Source organism: Saimiri boliviensis, chromosome 3 (genome assembly GCF_048565385.1).
Source record: "Saimiri boliviensis isolate mSaiBol1 chromosome 3, mSaiBol1.pri, whole genome shotgun sequence".
NCBI lineage: Eukaryota > Metazoa > Chordata > Mammalia > Primates > Cebidae > Saimiri > Saimiri boliviensis.
The window spans coordinates 95,276,471-95,295,694 of NC_133451.1; the positions used below are offsets into that span (position 1 = coordinate 95,276,471).

At 42.2% G+C, this 19,224-nt stretch overlaps 1 protein-coding gene across 2 annotated transcripts in view; it reads left to right on the top strand.

Moving 5' to 3' along the window:
* NFKB1 (nuclear factor kappa B subunit 1) overlaps positions 1 to 13,408 on the top strand; it is a 122,187-nt gene extending 108,779 nt beyond the window's left edge. For both annotated transcript variants that reach the window (XM_003929512.4, XM_010340114.3), the window contains exons 17-24: positions 2,598 to 2,799; positions 3,252 to 3,421; positions 3,747 to 3,849; positions 6,716 to 6,840; positions 8,190 to 8,256; positions 8,575 to 8,747; positions 9,536 to 9,692; positions 12,558 to 13,408. In XM_003929512.4, the coding sequence (XP_003929561.1) occupies positions 2,598 to 2,799; positions 3,252 to 3,421; positions 3,747 to 3,849; positions 6,716 to 6,840; positions 8,190 to 8,256; positions 8,575 to 8,747; positions 9,536 to 9,692; positions 12,558 to 12,718 (1,158 nt within the window). In that variant the 3' untranslated portion in view covers positions 12,719 to 13,408. The remainder of the gene's footprint in view (positions 1 to 2,597; positions 2,800 to 3,251; positions 3,422 to 3,746; positions 3,850 to 6,715; positions 6,841 to 8,189; positions 8,257 to 8,574; positions 8,748 to 9,535; positions 9,693 to 12,557) is intronic.
* Positions 13,409 to 19,224: the final 5,816 nt, after the last annotated feature.

Consider the following 19,224-nt stretch of genomic DNA (forward strand, 5'->3'; position numbering starts at 1 on the left):
AAAATATTCTCTTTAAGCCTTTTTTCTCCTCTCACTCTCCTTCCTCCAACATAGACAAGCACTCCAGTGATTGTTTTATTAGTGTATGTTCCCATAAAACATTATTGGGGGATTTTATGTGTGTATTTTTGTGTTTAATGATAAACATATATATTCATTGTTTTTAAAATGGTACAGAAGAAGATACATTGGGAACTCAAAGTTGCCCACCCTGGCAATGCCCAGGTCCCTTAGCACAAATGTCACTATTGTGTTTATAGGTAGTTTTTCAAGTATTGGGCACAGATTTACATATACTTGAAATATCTGGATATTTTCGTATACTCTCACATGCAATCCACATTATGTTAAATGTACTTCTCTTGCCTTGCATTAACCTTTAAAATCTTTTAAATGTAATTATAGATTCAAAGGAGGTTACAAAAACATACTAAGAGGTCCTAGTATATACTGGGAGGAAACCAGAGTTCTTCACCCAGTTTCCCCTAGGTAACATCCTATGTAACTACAGCAGTATCAAAACCTAGAAACTGGCATTGCTACAATCCACAGATCTAATCAGATTTCGCCAGTTTTATACACACTCATTTATGTGTATCTGTATAGTTCTTTGTGCATGTATTTTTAAAATGCATAAATGGAATCATACTACATGTTACTGTATTTCTGCCTTCGCTGCTTATCCACACAATTCTATGTACAGCTAGCTTATTGTTCCTGCTCCTGAGGAGAATCCCATAGTATGGATCTTCCACCTATAACATCCTCATTTCCTAGTAGTAGACATTTTACCAACTTCTAACTTCCTATCTCAGTAGATAATACTGCAGTGACTGTCCTTACTTATGTCCTCTTGTGGATTTGTGTCAGAATTTCACCTGATACATACATCTGCAAGAGTTGGGTTGCTGGGACATTTGTATATTTGGCTTTCCAGAATGTCTTTTTAAGTCCCCATGCCCGTAGCCATAGCATGAAGGTTCCTGGATCCCCACATTGTATAATTGTTTAGGCATAATCCTTGAATTTAAGATCTAGAAGCCTTATATCATAGAAAACTATTGATTGGACTGTGGAATAAAATTTTTTTGAAAAAAAAACTCTGACTCATAAGAGTTTTTTTTTTTAATTAAATTTAATCTACAGATAATTTCTAATTCCTCAATGGTATACTGTCCTATAATTTCAGATCCTTTTTTTCCCACAATCTCATTCTCTTTCCTTTTCCCATCTCCCCAAGTAGCATTTAAGAAAACACAGATTAGTAAACAGATTAGTTTCTATTGACTTAGTTATTTTTGAGAGGAAGGCTCTTGGCAACAACAACTAAAGTTTTCAGGACATCATTTCAGGCCAGGGTGAAATGATGGTCCTAGAAAATGAAAGATATAAGGGAGAGTAATAAGTTGGCAAAAAGTAGATACTGGTCTGATATATTAAATAATCACTGTAGTTGAGATTTAGAGGACCCACCCATCATTCATCCTGCCAGTTCTCATATGCTGTAGTCACCTACACAGCTAGGAGGTTGGTGGCTCACCTGCTGCTGGAGCCAGTGACTGCTCAATGAAAAGGGAATTTTAGGCAAATTGGCACAAGATTGGCTAGATGTCATAGTTAGGCTCCTGTGAAATAAACTCATTTGTATAAACCTATATTGCTGTTCTGTCAGTGAACTTAGTTCTTTGAAAGATACTTTTGTGATTGTATGTCTTACTCATTTTTAAAAACACAAAATTTGCAAAACATCTTATTCGCATTCACCACCTTGTGGGCAGCATAGTCAAATGGACTACTTAAGTACCTATTAGGTATCAGCAGCTCACCTTTTTTATTCATCTGAGCCCCCTTAGTGAGATAGTTGTATTATCATGGCTATGTTATTTAGAATCTCATAACATCTTTTATGAAAGTGGGTAGGAGAGCTATATTGACTGGTTTCAGGAGCCAATTCATGGGACAGTATTTTTAATTTAGTAAATTTAGTTCCATGTCAGCATAGAATCATGGCACTTTTCTTAATTGGTTTCTACTGAGTACTTCATTTAAATTTCTTCAGTGAAAACATAGCCTTCATTTGATTTAACATAAAATTATCAGCTGAAGATAATTCCTACTAGAAATTTAAGGAAACTAAATTTACTAGGTATCCTCAAAAATCAACAATCAGTGGGTTGTAGTGAGAAACAAGAAGCTGTTAAGACTTGCAAATATAAAAATAATCCACTACCTAAAAACTTGTAAGTACATGAAGTGATGGATTTGTTACTTAGCCTGATTTAATAATTCTACATTGTAAACTTATATTAGAACATCACATTGTACCTCATAAATATATAAAATTACTATTTGTCAATTAAATTTAAAATCAAAATTTTAAAACCCAAATTATTGAATGGCTAAGTGTTAGTACAGCATATGTATTTCATTAGCATATGGTATGGGACAGCATAACTTGAGTGCCAAGGTCAGGAGTTAATCTAGGAATGAGAAATGTCCCTGCAGGATGGCCCCACTTATTGCAGTGACAGCTACCCAGCTGTGAGTTGTAAGTGTTCACCACTGACCAGTGAATCTCCTGCCCCTTTACTTTCCAGACACCCTTGCACTTGGCAGTGATCACTAAGCAGGAAGATGTGGTGGAGGATTTGCTGAGGGCCGGGGCTGACCTGAGCCTTCTGGACCGCTTCGGTAACTCTGTTTTGCACCTAGCTGCCAAAGAAGGAAATGATAAAGTTCTCAGTATCTTACTCAAGCACAAAAAGGCAGCACTACTTCTTGACCACCCCAATGGGGACGGTAAGAGGCAATCACATCATTGGTGTAACTTTTTCCGCCTTGTAAATACCTACTAGGTATTTGATAAATGTGTGTTGTTATTTGATTTGTATCCAAAAGGACTTTCCTTAGTGACCTGGAATTCATCATCTCTTTTGGGCATTTCTGTTGCTCACCAAAGCTAATTTTTTTTAAAGATGATTTGGAATAGTAGGAGGAAAAAGCAGAGGCCTGAGTAAACTTTTCATCTTGAAGTGCATAAAGCATCATTCATTCAGAGAATGTTTGTTTATGCCCAGTTTCTCCTGAGAACATAATAGGAGACTGTGGGTCTTCAAAGCAGAACAACAGATTTATAGTGCCTTTACTGTCCCTCCCTATGATCCAATTTTTGCTATTTCCTTCAGCTTCACCAAGGGCCATCTTGTGAGTAGCCATCCCATCCTGTGACTGTCCCTTTGCTTGGACTCTAGGTCTGAATGCCATTCATCTAGCCATGATGAGCAATAGCCTGCCATGTCTGCTGCTGCTGGTGGCCGCTGGGGCCAACGTCAATGCTCAGGAGCAAAAGTCCGGACGCACAGCGCTGCACCTGGCTGTGGAGCACGATAATATCTCATTGGCAGGCTGCCTGCTCCTGGAGGTGAGGGAAACGCTTATTTCCTTTTGCACTGAATTCCTGAGGGAGATTTAAGGAAATTTTCAAAGAATGAAGTCAGTAGCTGCTGTTCTCCCTACTGTCAACTCTATTTAACATTTATGAAGGGCTTCAGAGGAGCCCCTTCAGACATTCCCCAACCCCCACTCTTGCTTGGCATCTCTAATTGGGGATTTCTTCAATGACAGAGCCAGCCCAAAGTAGCAACCGGGCTAGTAATAGGACCCGAGGGGCCATGCACTCTCGGAGGTAGGGACAAAAGAGCAAAAGAACCTTCCACTAATGCTTTTCTGTGTGGGCTGGGTTGTAGGGTGATGCCCATGTGGACAGTACTACCTACGATGGAACTACACCCCTGCATATAGCAGCTGGGAGAGGGTCCACCAGGCTGGCCGCTCTTCTCAAAGCAGCAGGTAAGGTGGCCTGGCGGTCATTAATGAAAAATGTTGTCAAGAATGCAAACCCAACTTCAATAGAGCAGCCATGTTGCCTTCTTTAAGCCACAGATCTACTGCTGAAAAGCAAGGGCAAATAAAAATTATATGGCAAGTCATATTTTATCTGCCATAAGGCACTGTTTGGACTACTAATCTTGGGCTTTACTCTCACAGTCATGTTAGTTTTTACTTTCTGATTCATCTATTTGTTTGGGGTTTGATTATTTAGATTGACTCCCGTGACAAGGAGTCTTTTCAAAGTAGAATTTGATTCCTTATAGAATTCTGAGTAATATCAGTCTCAGATCATGTCAGAAGTCCCCAGAAGAAAAAGACTATTGGTATAAGAAATCATTTAAAGACTTCATTTTGAAAGAACAGTCTCTTAGAAATTGAAGTATAAGAAAAAGAAAACGGGCCGTATATTAAGACCCATTATGTGGAAGACACTAAAAATGGCTAGCACTTACTGACCTTGCCCTGTACCAGGCACTGTGATAGGCACTTTATGTGCACAGTCTCATTTAATGCCCAGTCGCCCTTTGGGACAAACACCATTATTATTCCCATCTTAGAGTCAAGGAAACAGACGAGAGACTACCAGATTCCATTCAGGGTTCCAGTAAGTGACAGAGCTGTGAGTCACGCTTTGGCAATGTGAGCTTCTCTTTACTTTATTCTCTCTACTATGTTTCTCTCTCCTATTTTGCTCATAGGTTTGCAGATGTTATTCCATTTCTAGTCTTGTGAAGTATAGAAAATTATCCATGCTTATCTTTGAATCTTCAGTGCCTTACATATTTAGAACCTCAAAATATGTGTAATGAAATTGGTATCTGAAGCCTGCCCTGACATATCTGATTTACTTTAGAGGTTTGTTTTTTTTTTGTTGTTGTTGTTTTTGTTTTTGTTTTTTTTTTTATTTAGAAGGTAGCTGCTTCATAAATTCAAGAAAACAAAGCAAATTAAAGATGCAGGAACTTTTTATTTGGGGACACCATATTTTTCTCTTGTTAAATTGAGCTTTTTCTTGAACAAGATACTCTGATTGCAGTGTGTATTAATAGTTTTAGAAGACACTGATTATAATTAAATGCCTTCAGACAAGAAGCTTTAACCAGCCAGAAGCGATGGCTCATGCCTGTAATCCCAGCACTTTGAGAGGCTGAGGTAAGAGGATCACTTGCACCAACGAGTTTGAGACCAGCCTGGGAAACATAGTGAGACCTTGTCTCTATTAAAAATTTTTAAAAGTAGCCAAGCATGGTAGCATGCGCCTGTAGTCCCAGCTACTTGAGAGACTGAGGTAGGAGTATTGCTTGAGTCTGGGAGTTTCAAGAGTGCAGTGAGCTACAGTGGTACCACTGCATTCCAGCCTGAGCTGTAGAGTGAGACCCCATCTCAAAAAGAAAAAGAAAAAATAAACTATAAATACCCTTTTAAAAATACTTTATATTGAATTCTCAGAATCCCATTAAAGGAATAGCAAATAACAGTTTCTCTGATATACAAATCAAGAAACTCAGATGAAAAACCAAAGTCCTAATTTTAATGTCATGGAAAAGGTCAGTTAAGGCTGAGTACAGTGACTCATGCCTGTAATCCCAGCATTTTGGGAGGCTGAGGTGGGTGGATCACCTGAGGTCGTGAGTTGGAGACTCACCTGGTCAACATGGCGAAAACCCATCTCTACTAAAAATGTAAAAATTAGCCAGGCTTGGAGGCAGGCGCCTGTAATCCCCAGCTACTTGGGAGGCTGAGGCAGGAGAATTGTTTGAGCCCTGGAGGTGGAGGTTGCAATGAGCCAAGATCTTGCCATTGCACTCCAGCCTGGGCAGCAGAGCAAGACACCATCTTAAAAAAAAAAAAAAAAAAAAATTAGTTAAGGGATAACTCACTACTCCAGTCTTTGGTCCTGTAAAGTATTCATCTTAATTTCTCCACTGCCTTCATGGCAGGATTACATTTATTTATTTATTGCCTCATAGATCAGGCCAGAACTGGGAGAGTCAAATCAAGAAATAGCATGGAGATCCTTCTTTGCTTCCTACTAAGCACCCTTCTCTTATTATTGACCCATCTGATGTTCTCCCAGCAAGATACAAACAAGTTCCTCCCCCCAAAATGGCATAATTAAACATCAAGCTAAACACTCATAAAAAATAGTCTAAGTCTCTGAGAAGTAACTCTAGCTCTAGTCTTGGAGTTACATTGGTATTTTGTTATTTGTTTGTTGTTTTTGTTTTTGCTGGATGCTAAAGAGCAGACTAGATTTCCCAAAATATTTCAATAATTATATATCCTAGCAGGTTGGTTTGTTTAAAGATCAGAACCCTGGCATTGCCGTACCCAGGAATGAAACTGCCCATGCTGTGACTAGACGTCAAGCATCTTTGCTCTTTTGAGTGTGCAAGTAAAGGGGCTGAGAAATACACATTGTAATGCATAAATTTGAACAGTTAGGACCCTAATCCTGAGGGTGCACCCTAGTCACTGTAATCTGCTGTTCTTCTGCCCTCGGATTAAAGATGCGTCATTCAGTTGAGAAATATCCTATAGAATTAAATGTGAAAGTCAGAGTATTTGAAGTTTTGTTTTGTTTTTTTCTGAAGGTATCTTTGGCTATTTAGAGTGTTATTAGACACTTTTACAATCAAAGTAAATTATAATTTTAAAATAATTTATCTGGATATTCCAATAGAAACGTTTTATGCATTAAAAATTATCCAGGTGATTGCCTCAAGCTGTTACAGTGCTTTGCCTTTGGGAATCTGACCTCTGCAGACAGTTGGAAGTCAACAATATCTGGGTTTACTTAATACTGTGTAACCTAACTTCGCAGGAGCAGATCCCCTGGTGGAGAACTTTGAGCCTCTCTATGACCTGGATGACTCTTGGGAAAATGCAGGAGAGGATGAAGGAGTTGTACCTGGAACCACACCTCTAGATATGGCCACCAGCTGGCAGGTCAGTGCCGCTCCATCTGTCTGATGGCTGCCCCTGAGGGAGTCAGAGGTTCAGAAGTATAAGAACAGATGGTCTTCCTGGTGCTTTATTCCCCAAAGAACATGCCTTTTATTTTTAAGAAAGTCTGCTCGTCAGGGACCATTTTTATCTTGAAAAGCCCTATCCATGAAAGATCTAGGTCAGCTGAGTTCTAAGTATGAAAGTGTATGCCTAATCAGATCAGAGTTGAGATGTGAGAGAGGGTTAGAAGAAAAACACACAATTCACATGAAAGTTACCCATTCTGAACTCACACCAGCATTGTTACCATCTCAATTTCTAAAGCTAAGATAAATGTTACTGTTGGCTTACAACTTAGGTAAGTGATTTTAGGATATAAAAATAAACTAAGAATTCTTCGAATTTCAATAAATATAAACAGAGTAAATAGATTTAAAGCCCTCTTCAAAACTCCACAGGGCTGAGATCTGAAGGTATAAAGCAGTTACTAGGTCATTTGGCCCCAGGAAGAAGAGCCAGAGGGAGGAGGTGGGCAGCATGCAAGATCTCCAACATGACAAGATCGGTTCTTCCAGAGGCGAGAGCTGCTCCACTTCTAAAACTGCTCGTCTGCCTCCCACAGCCTATTTGTGTCCAGCTCGGTGATGCTGGCAGAGACTACATGGTTCTCCCTTTACAGTAGCACCTCATTTCCCCAGAAGGACTTGCCACAGAACACAAAAAGATGACCTACTCAGTGACCCCATGCTCTCCTTACCCAGGTCAGCCAGCAGCAGAGTGACTGCAGAGAACACCACAAATGCCTCTGCAGCTATGGAATTCTTTTCCTTTTAGCCTAAGACATTTCTGGACCCTCAGTTAAAATGTAAATATTTCCAGAAGGTTAACACTAAGCCTTGTGAACATCTAGACATCTCAGTTTGAGCAAGCTTACACATTTCATTCTCATCAGCCTGTTACTATGGGAAGAGGGGACACAGCTTCAGAGTTCTGAGTAGCTCTTCCCTAGCTTTAGGCCTCTGAGCAGATGATTGACATGGTGGGCTGGACAGCCTGTTCCTTCCAAAAGGCAGCAGCTCTGACACTCTGCAGGTTGGTTTGGTATTCTGACCCAGCTCAGAGAGTTTGCTCAGAGCACAGCTTCCAAGCAGCAAAGCCTCCACAGCTGTTCTTCTCCCAGAGGGTACCATATTCTTGGAGGATGGTCCTGACTCATCTTGCCATTCCTCCATCATTAGGGTACCAGGCCCTCCTAAGGAGGACATGCTGAGTTCTTTACTATAAAGAAACAGACTGCCCTAGTGGTCTCTTTTATGTATAACGTTTTCTGGTGTTTTTCTTGCCAACAGGTATTTGACATATTAAATGGGAAACCCTATGAGCCAGAGTTTACATCTGATGATTTACTAGCACAAGGTGGGTTGTGATAGAACCAGATTCTCTTAACCATTATATCCACACTATCATTTAAAGAAAAGAACCAGCATTATTCGGGGTCTACTGTGAAAAGCACATTTCTTATTTCAGAATCAAAAGATGCTGAAGGTAGATAAAGGAGAATATCCAGTTTTAATCTACTATAACTATATACTGCCTGCTACTCAGCTGGGCTTTGACTTTCAAGCTTGTTTGCTTCCACGGGAAGTTGAAGGGCAAGCACGGTGGCAATGACCAGTCCCTCCAGAGTGTCTATGTCAGGTTAGAACAAGCGTGTTCCTTCTTCATTTCCTTCAGGAGACATGAAACAGCTGGCTGAAGATGTGAAGCTGCAGCTCTATAAGTTGCTAGAAATTCCTGATCCAGACAAAAACTGGGCTACTCTGGCACAGAAATTAGGTCTGGGGATACTTAATAATGCCTTCCGGCTGAGTCCTGCTCCTTCCAAAACACTTATGGACAACTATGAGGTAACACATTACCTTACAGATTTAGCAATTTTCATTTGACTTCACTCTGTTAACATCTCTGGCCAGGTCATAATCTCCTTCCCTGTTCCTTAACTCTGAAGAAGAAAACCAGTTATTGCCCAAGGCCAGATTGGCAGCCCATCTTCCTAAGAATGCTGTTTTCAGATACCTTTAGATTTTCCCCATTTTTAAATACCTGGAGACTTCCTGTGAAAAATGCTACATAGAGGGTCAGGATTTTCACAGAATTTTGATGGCCCTGAGCAAACAATCGATTGTCATCCACATGCCTAGCTTTCTGTCCCCGAGAACACACCCCGTGCCAGGGCATTGTGTCATGTTCTGAGAGGTGACTCCTAGTGGAGCCATTACCTGGTAATTTTCATTTCTAAAAATAAAATGTAGAAAAGCATGGAGTGAAACTGTTTTCTGTTAAAAATTTCATGGTTAGCTTTGTTTCTTTCTGGATTTTAGAGCTTCAGCTTACAGAGGGAGACTGCGGAGATGTCACTGTGGGCAGAGTTTCCCTGCCTCAGCGCTTCTCTCGCTGTCTCTCCGTGCTTACTGCAAACCACTTCTGTGATTTCCTGAGTGGTCTTTGAGCCGAAACAGGAAACTTGATTCGAAGACTGTACTTTCTTAGTGGCTCTTCTCTGCTCTTTCCATTTCCTCCAGGCTCCTGCATGGAGGAGGCAGCATGGAAGAGGGAAGGGTGGGCTGTCAGTGCCTACAGCCTGCACTGGGACTCGAACACAGGAACATGCTCCTCCTAACTTTCTTTCTCACAGGTCTCTGGGGGGACGGTCAGAGAGCTGGTGGAGGCCCTGAGACAAATGGGCTACACCGAAGCAATTGAAGTGATCCAGGCGGCCTCCAGCCCAGTGAAGACCACCTCGCAGGCCCACTCGCTGCCTCTCTCACCTGCATCCACAAGACAGCAAATAGGTAAAGAAAAAGAACAGAAAAGGCCATGGAGATATTTCCCAGCTCCCCTAGGCTGGCGTCTTCAGCTCTCGAGATATGATGTGGCAGTTTCTTTTCTCTCTCATCTTCTCAGTACACTTCCCTGTGTGTCTGTCTATCCCCTGGGTTCACCTTCTGCCTCTCTTGATAGTACGATTCAGATGAGGGGGCCGCACCCTTGGAAAATCATATTGACACATGGACTACTTAATAAACACTAAATAAATACTAAAAACAACATGATGTGGGTGATTAAGGTAACTATTATTTCTCTCGTGTCTTAAATTTAAAGAGAGAACAAGATACACAGAGAGATCCATCTCCTCCTTCCTTTGCCTCTTCTCTCATGCTCATAACACTGACCTTGTCCCCCACCATATTTGGGACCACATGTCTTGCCACCAAAAATCCCACAACCATATGGAATGGACTGTCAGCGCAGCCCAGTAGTCCTGTATTTCCTACAATTTTATTCTCCCACTCTGTAAATGGCCCTTCTATGCTTTCTGGTTCTAAACCCCCAGTACTCTCTCCCTCCCCTTACTCATGCAGCACGCTTACTTCACGCTCTATTGTAAACAGAAGAAACCAGAACCCTCTCATCTTTGCATGAATTGACAGCCCACCTGTGCCTGTGCCCACATTGGTGGCCTTCCATCCAGGCTTGGTGGGTTAAATTTATGTGCCCAGCTGAGGAGCCACCTCTCCCCTGAGTCTACCCCCTTCACCTTCCCTAGGTTCTTGTTCCTGTTAATTCTTACCTCTCTCCCTGTATTAGCCATTCTTCCTCCCCGTTCTCCCACTAGATCACCTAGCAAGCATGTCATGATTTCCTCATCTTTAAAAACAAACACACCAAAACAATCACCTTCTTGGTCCCACATCCCATTTAGCTACAGTCCAATTGCTCTATTCCCCTATTCCCCTACACAGCGGAGCTCCCCAGAAGAATTTGTTTAGAGTTGTTCTTTCCAGCTTGCCACCTTCTACCCCCGTGTGATGTCCTGCAGTGGGGATCCCATCTGCACCACTCCACCAGGCCTGCTCTCCTCACAGTGACCAGTCACCTCCTTTTCACCTCGACCACTCACAGAGTGTCATGGTTGACCCCTACCCTCCAACTTCAGACCATCTCCATTCCTGGCTCCTCCACAACACACTCCCCCTGCCTGCCTCTTCCACACTCACCTTTTAAAGTCCCAGCCCTCGAGGGTCAGTCCTAAATCCTCGCTGTTTGGTACCTCACCCAAGCCCAATACTGGCCACATGTGTCAGAAGCACTGCCATCTTCCAGGAGGCTAAGACAAAACCCAAGATTCTCAGGAGTCCTTTCTGGCATGAATCACTTCATATGTGACCCATCAAGCGTCACTCCCTGCAGCCACCACGCTGGTCTAGTCCCCCATCATTTCCTGCCTGGATTCCTTCACAGTTCCCACTCAGGCCCCTGGTTTCCTTCCTGTCCACCTCCCTTCAGTCCACTCTCTGCCCAGCAGATGGTGCGATTCTTTCTAAAAATTAGTGACATTTTGTTACTTCTGAGTTATACCCACCCGCCCCGTTCATTGAATCATTCATTCAGCAAATCCTGACTGAGCATATACTGTGTCTCTGCTTTACTCATTCGCTTTCTTAAACATTGCTTTGGAAGCTCTTCCTCCATACTGCCCTTCCACTCCCAAGTGTTTTCTCTGCTCCCGTGGCTCACTAGTCTGATCCAGCCTTTGGGCCTTAGATCCTTCTCTTCCCGTTCCCTGGGAAGCTCTTAATTGGCTGGCTCTTTCATGCCCCTCAGTTTCAGCACTCATCTCACCCTGCCGGGGGCCTTCCTAAGGGAGTAAGGGCAGACATCATTGTGTACACTTGACAAAGGAATAATGTGTCCACTGGAAAACACACGCAACCTCCTGTGTCATGACCCAGTGCTCCTTCTGCACAGATATTTAAAAAAAAAGAAAATACTTTTTTTAAGTAAATACCTAAGCATTAAGCACTTAATTTGTAGTTATTTTTAAGATATCTCATAGTTTCTAGCACGTAATACAAAATAAAGATTAAATCAATCAATCAATACCAAGACGCTAGTCATGCCACTGGCATTAAAGTCTTGATATTCTCCTATTGGAACTTGATACATAAGAAGATAGCATTTTGATTAGTGTATATCAGATTTCTGTTTCCTTAGTCACTGTCTCTGAATAGGAAATAATTCGCCTTGGTCACATCCTAAGGATATTTATCAATAAGGGGAATTCAACCTGATTTTCCAGTCTAGACTCATTTTCATCAAAATCGCGTTACTTTTTTGCTACCAAAAATGTTTTCAAGGCAGTGTATACTGTAATAGCATATGAAGCCCAGAGAGAGAGCTCATTTTTAGTTCTTGCTTCTGTCACCGATTTATTTTGCCGAGGTTCAACAGTTTCCCCAGCTATAAAATAAATAATACAGTGGTTGGAAAAATACACCTGATTTCTAAGGGGGAAAAAAGGTCCGCTGTGAGTCAAGAGAATTCAGAAAGGATTCTCATCAACACAAGACTAGATGGCAGGAGGAAAACGTGAAAGCATTCGGCTAATTCTGACATTTGGCTAATTCATAACATCCTCGCAGTATGTCCCACGGTATCTTCTGCCCTTCCCACCACGGTGAGCAGTCGTGACAGTGGGGGCGGTATCGGTGGGATGTGTGGCTGGCAGAAACCAGTGGGCGAGAGTTGTCCACAGAATAGTCCATGAGCTTTTTAGAGCCAAACTTGGAGCCCGTCTGGAGGGTAGAGCGTCTAAGAGCAGAGGCTTTGCCTTGTCTCGGCCATTCCCCCGCTGAATTTGTGCTTTCTCCCCTCAGATGAGCTCCGAGACAGCGACAGTGTCTGCGACAGCGGCGTAGAGACATCCTTCCACAGGCTCAGCTTTACCGAGTCTCTGACCAGTGGTGGCTCACTGCTAACTCTCAACAAAATGCCCCAGGATTATGGGCAGGAAGGACCTCTAGAAGGCAAAATTTAGCCTGCTGACAATTTCCCACACCATGTAAACCAAAGCCCTGAAATTCCACTGCATTGTCCACAAGAAGAAAGCTGAAGCGCATCCAAAGGTGCTCAGAGAGCTGGCCTGCCAGAATCATTCTCGATTTAATGCAAGGCCTTTTCAACTTGGCTTCCTTTCTTGGTTCATAAATGAATTTTAGTTTGGTTCACTTACAGATAGTGTCTAGCAATCATAGCACTGGCTGAGCGGATGCATCTGGGGATGAGGCTGCTTACTGAGCTTTGCCGGCCGCTGCTGGATCACAGCTGCTTTCTGTTGTCATTGTTGTTGCCCCTCTGCTACGTTCCTGTTGTCATTAAAGTATCACTGTCCCCACCTGGCATTCCTTCTGACCATCCACAGCATCCTTTTGCATTCAAATTAAGCGTTAAGAAAAGGGATATTTTAAAATGAAAGTCACTTGTTGTGCAATTTAAAGAAAGGTGTGTTACTTTTTCTAATGTGGTTCTCTGATTTAAAAAAAAAAAAACGTACTTGTCAATATTTAAACATGGTTACAATCATTGCTGAAAATGGTATTTTCCCCCTTTTCTGCATTTTGCTATTGTAAATATGTTTTTTAGATCAAATACTTTAAAGGAAAAAAATGTTGGATTTATAAATGCTATTTTTTATTTTACTTTTATAATAAAAGGAAAAGCAAATTGATGACCTCACCTTGTTTGATCTGTGCAAATACTTTTCTAAGATGCTTCCTTATAATCATGGGATGATTCCTTAACCCAGTTATCACATTCATATTGCCTATTAGAGTCAATTTTTAAATCTAGACATGAATAAATAATTATCAGAAGGAAAATGTTTAACCTAAGATGAAAGCTTGGTTTATTAAATCCTTACCCAGCTCATCTTTAGAATGTACCACCTCTCTTTCCCCCATCTCGTGCAACGCTACACCTCTTCAATGTCTTCACACCTCTGTGATCAAGTATTGAAATTCCATATAGCATAGGGCCCTGAACTAGGAGCCTTCTAGCATGAAGCTTTGCTGAACTGCTTCTCAAAGAGTTGGGAATAAGGAAGATGAAAAAAGTGAGTTTTGAGTAAGGTGCTAAGGTCGACATTGTGACACACAACTAGGATTCCCCTTTGACAAAGGACTGGTCTCGGCCAGTGCACTCTGTCAGCTTCCTCAGAGAATGCCTTTGCTGCAGAGAGCCATGTCTTCCTGGGCCACATCCATTTCCACAGTGGCACCCATGCAGCTGTGACCAGTGTGGGTATATGAAAGCCTGTCCAACCCAGGACAATGCCAAAGGGCTGTTTTAAGCTTCAGGATTCCCATGAGAGTGGCTGATGCTGCATTGCACTCAACTTCTCCCTCTCCCCATCCTGCTTACTCTCCCACCCTTTCATAGCTGTAAATCGCGAAGAAACTCCAGAAAAACATTTAACACATACATTTCCAACTCAGAGTCAGTTTCCCCGAGAACCTTGCCTACACAGGTGCTGGGAACCATGCATAACAATTTGGCGCAACATGTGGAGTCGTTAATCTTGGAAAGAAAAACCAGTTTACGGAGAAGGAAATTGAGACTTAAAGAGTTCAGGCAGACCATAGCTAAGCTGCTTCTGAGTTTACACCCAGCGCTGTCTAGCTCCGGAGCTCATGATGGGACATTTTCTTGATGAGAAAACAGATAAACATTGAGTCCAGAAGTAGGCTCCAAACTATATAGGAATTTAGTATGTGATAAAGTAAAATTTCAAATCAATAAGAAAAAGACGACTATTCAATGTGTTTGTCTGTTCTCACGCTGCTGATAGAGACATGGCTAAGACTGGTTAATTTATAAAGAAAAAGAGGTTCAATGGACTCACAATTCCACGTGGCTGGGGAGGCCTCACAATCATGGCAGAAGGTGAAAGACGCGTCTTAGGCAGCAGCAGCAGGCAAAAGGAAAATGAGGGACAAGCGGAAGGGGTTTCCCCTTACAAAGCCATTAGATCTCATGCGACTCAGTACCACGAGAACAGTACGGGGGAAACTGCCCTCATAATTCAATTATCTCCCACCGGGCCCCTCCCACAACACGTGGGAATTATGGGAGCTATAATTCAAGATGAGATTTCAGTGGGGGCACAGCCAAACCGTATTACTCAATAAACAGAGGTCCCAACTGGCTAATCACTTGAAAACAATCCATCTGAACCCCTGCCTCCCTCCTTTCATCAAAATAATTTCCAAATATATCAAAAATTCAGCCACAAAAATATTGGAATTCCTAGACATCATTGATAAATAATCTTGAAATATGAAAGGCTTTTCTAAGCAGAACTTTTCACTGGCATGAAAGCGGTTTAGGTTCTTCATTTTACAGCGTGTCTCAAATAAATCGAATCTTAAGGAAAATTCTACTTCTGTTTTCTATTACATTGCCATTTCTCCACCCCTGCCCAGCCCCATGATTCCCCCTTTTGAAAGCTGTTTCTGTAAAGTGAAAAAATACAGCTCTTACTTTCCTTAATTCTTAGTTTTCCAACAGGCAGCCCATGCCTTCACTCCTCTGCCAGTTCCTCTCTAAGACAGATCATTGTTTTCCAGCTGGCCACTGCAAGGCCTCCTGTCTTACAGTATGAGGCTGACACTCCTCCCGCTGAAGGAGGGGGTGCCTGGTTCCTTCTCTGAGAATCTAAACAGACCTGTGACAAGAATGGAAGAGATGCTAAGTGACTTCCAACGGTTAGGTCATAAAATGAAAGACACCTTCTGCCCCATCATGCTGGGCCCTCTCTCTTAGAAGCTGGTCATTGTGTTCTGAGGGAGCCAAGTGGACACACGGAGAAATCAAGTGCAGGTGTTCAGTCCGCATCCTTACTGAGGCCCCAGCCAATGCCAGCATCAACCACGAGATGTGTAGGGAGTGAAGCTTTCAGAAGATTCCAGCCCTCAGCCATTGAGTCACCCCATCTAGCCTTCAAACTGCCTCAGCTGATGCTGCCCAGAATAGAGACAAGCTGTTCTGCAGAGCCCTGCCCACATTGCAGATTCGTGAGCAAATTAAATAATGGTTGAGGTTTTAAGCCTAAAGTGTGGAGTGGATTGTCACCATGCTCCAGGTTTCCAACTTGACAGCTCACCTACCAGAAGTTCACTTGAAGAGAAGCTGACTTGAGGAGGAGGAACAACTAAATAACTCGTACCAAGATAGAACAATCACATTCCCCTTCTTTCATAAGAAGCCCCATTTCTCTTCTGTCCCAGAAACTGACTCTTATTCCTCCCAGATAGTAGTGCTGGCCTGAACCTCTGTGTGGTGCTGCAACAGCAAGGCCACCAGTCCTTGTCTGGGTCTCTGTGAAAGGAGTATCTTTCATATTGTACCAGCAGATGGAGATAAACCAAAAGGAATGCAGGCGATCAGGTGGAAAGCTATAATGGGCCTGAAATAAACCTTCCCAGAAAGCTCGTGTCACAGCAGGAGGCCATTTAAAAATAGCTTCCTCAGAACTTCAGTCATTTTTGAGGTTTCTATAACCCAGACTTTTTCAGGATCAGCAGTCTTTCTTTTCAGCAGAATGAGGCCCTGCTGCTGCTCATTTACCTACCTGAGTCTCCTGCAGTAGCTGAATGTGGCACAGACATTCCTGGTCACCACTGTGGAATGCAGCCACGCAAACTGGACTTTGTACATTTTTAGCAGACAAAAAGGAGGAAGGGAAAGATCCAGCCAGCTTGGAGCATTTATTACATGCCAGCCCTTTCGGATTAATAATTTCTAATGATAATTCTCAAAACACCCCCAAGAGGTATATATTTAACTGCAGTTTACAATAAGGAAATGGATGATCTAAAGTTATTAAATAACTCACCCCAGATTCAAATGCAGGCCCATCTGATTCCAAAGACTATTCTTTAGTGATGTTTACAGTCCTGTGATAAAAAAAAAAAATACTTTATTGAAAAGAGAAAGAAAAATGCGTGCAGACCTGTACAAAGATGATGGTGTCGTCACGTACCCAGCCAAAATGCAAAATGAACCCAAAGTATAACCAAGAGACCATACTGCTTGGAGACTTGATTTTCCCCATAATAAAAGAGGTAAGGATGCTTAAATATGAATTATTCATCAACTGGAAGTTATCACATTTCTTTCTGCCTCCTATTTTGTGCTTTTGGAGGAAATTCTCTTTCTGATGTGTGCTTCCCTAGGGAATGGACATGGGAGGCACAGGAGTCAAAAGAGGATGAAATTAAAATTCTGTTTATTTTTTTGAAGATCACAGAACTTAGGGCTGGAGAGGATCTTAAAAAGATCACCTTCCTAAACCATCCAATTTTTATCTTTTTATGAACATCTACAGAGTGAGTGCATCTCTTCCCCACTGGCCACACTATGGCTGGCTGCATCATGTAAATACCAGTCCTAGAGACTACAAGTTCCTGTCCATTGGTTTCCCAGGTTTGTGATTTGGTTTTGGGATTGGGGGGAGACACTGAGGAGAGGCTTGAAATTCAGTGGATCTTCTTCAATTGCTATAGCTCTCATTATGTCCACAATAGCCTTTTTCTGTTACCGTGCACAAGTTAATAGTTCCACGAGTTTTTCAAGCTTCTTAAAATGAAAGGGAGGAAGGGACTGAGAGAGCATCATCTTACTTCCATCAGCTAGCTTTTTCACATTGATATCGCTTTCCAAAGTAATTATTTCATTGAACTATCACAAGAGTCTTCAAAGTATAAAGACATGCTTCCCCAGGGAATAAACGTGGGAGGCACAGGAGTATTCAATCAATATTTCTTGGGCATCTGTTGCTTGTCAGGCACTACAATGGGGTGGTTATGAGGAAACTGAGGTACATGAGACTCATGACCACAGGATCACTTGACTCCAATACCAACACTGTATCAGGGTCAGGGGTGAGTAGTGTCTCTCTTCCACTTAGCCATGCAGGGATCCAGGCTGACAGTCTCTTCCTCCAACACTTGGCTCCTGAGGTCTTACTAGGGCTCCAGTCAGCCAGGTGAAAAATGCTGAGTGTATGTGTGGGAGTTTTGAATGTGTCACCTCTTCCCACATTGTGCTGAAGAAAACCTTCAGTCCTTTGGTCACACTAAGAGCAGCAAAGGTAGAGGGGTGATCTACTTCTGTTCCCAGTATTAAGAGAGCTGTTGATTTTGGAACGGGTGACAGTCTTTGGCACAGGTCATAATCCCTTCCCTGAGGGTGGCTGAGCCATAAGATTCTTTCTAGTTCCAGCTTGTATGCAGACATTCACTCTGAAAGCCACCTGCAATCATGGTAAATGGCCATCACTAATGGCAAAATCGTGTCCTAGGATTAAGCATGAAGACTGCATTGTAAGCACAAAGTCACAGTTTATCTTAAGGAAATCCTCAGAGATGATTAAGGATATGAGGGCCATTAGGCTGGGGAAGAGTTACAGCAGCTGCATTTGTTGCCCTTGCACTGATTTACAGAGACCTCTGCTCGCCAACGTTCATGCTCTATAGTTCCTTAAACGCTGCACAAGAAGTCTGGGCTTGTAGACAACACAGTTAGCCTTCTTCAAGAGGACTTGGCCCTTCGAGATCCTACCCAAAAGAAAGGGACAAGCAAGTTTATCTCGGCTGTGATCTGCAGAGAGCCGGATAGACCTTGGTTCCCATTTTCTCAGGAACTGGAAAGGAGCAGAAATTGGTTCTTGTGGAAATAATATTCTCTTCAAGCCAGAAGCATAGCAGACAAAACAGAAATTCTTGAAACCCTTTTTTCCCAGAATTCCTTCTTGGGATCCGGGAAGCAGAGCTGGTGATGAAGATAGTGATGTTGAACCCTGAGGACTGTGTTGGGGGCACAGCAGATCAGGGAAGGCTGTAAGTCGATGCCCAATACTAGATAGCCAGGTTATTAGTTCTGTTCCCTGGCAGAAAGAGATCGATATTTTCTTCATTTCAAAACTGTTTCACATTTCTCTTTTTTGTTTTCATAAAGCAATAATGCACAACTTATTTTTTTTTTGCTTTAAAAAATTGAATGAAAAACTTCGTGTCAAAATGAATAAAATTTAAAAAAGAAATTTAAAAACAAACTTCATGTCACAAGAGTTTTCATTTTTAGCATCCATTTTTATCACCTGATTTGAATGCAAATGTTCCCTTAGGCTTTTGAAATAATTTTTCTTTCTGTAATTTTGAAAAACAAATTTGCAAAAATAACTAAATGTGAATGTTTTCATTTAGAAAATATTTTCAAATAATGACTGTCGTACCAGCCTGAGAGGTGAACAGGGAGGGGTTTTAACTCCTGCCATTCTCCACAGGACAGCGATGCTGATGTGCTGGAAGGCCCCTGGCCTATGTAAAAAACAAGGCACAGGACAGGACTCAGTCTTCAATCCCCATGCCGAGCTCCTCGGCTTCAGCTGCAGCAGTGGGTCGTGGAACACACAACTGCTCCGAAGGGGTGGGTCTTGCCCAGGAGAGAGAAGAAGCTTGTCCACTGGGGGCTCTGAAGTGTTAC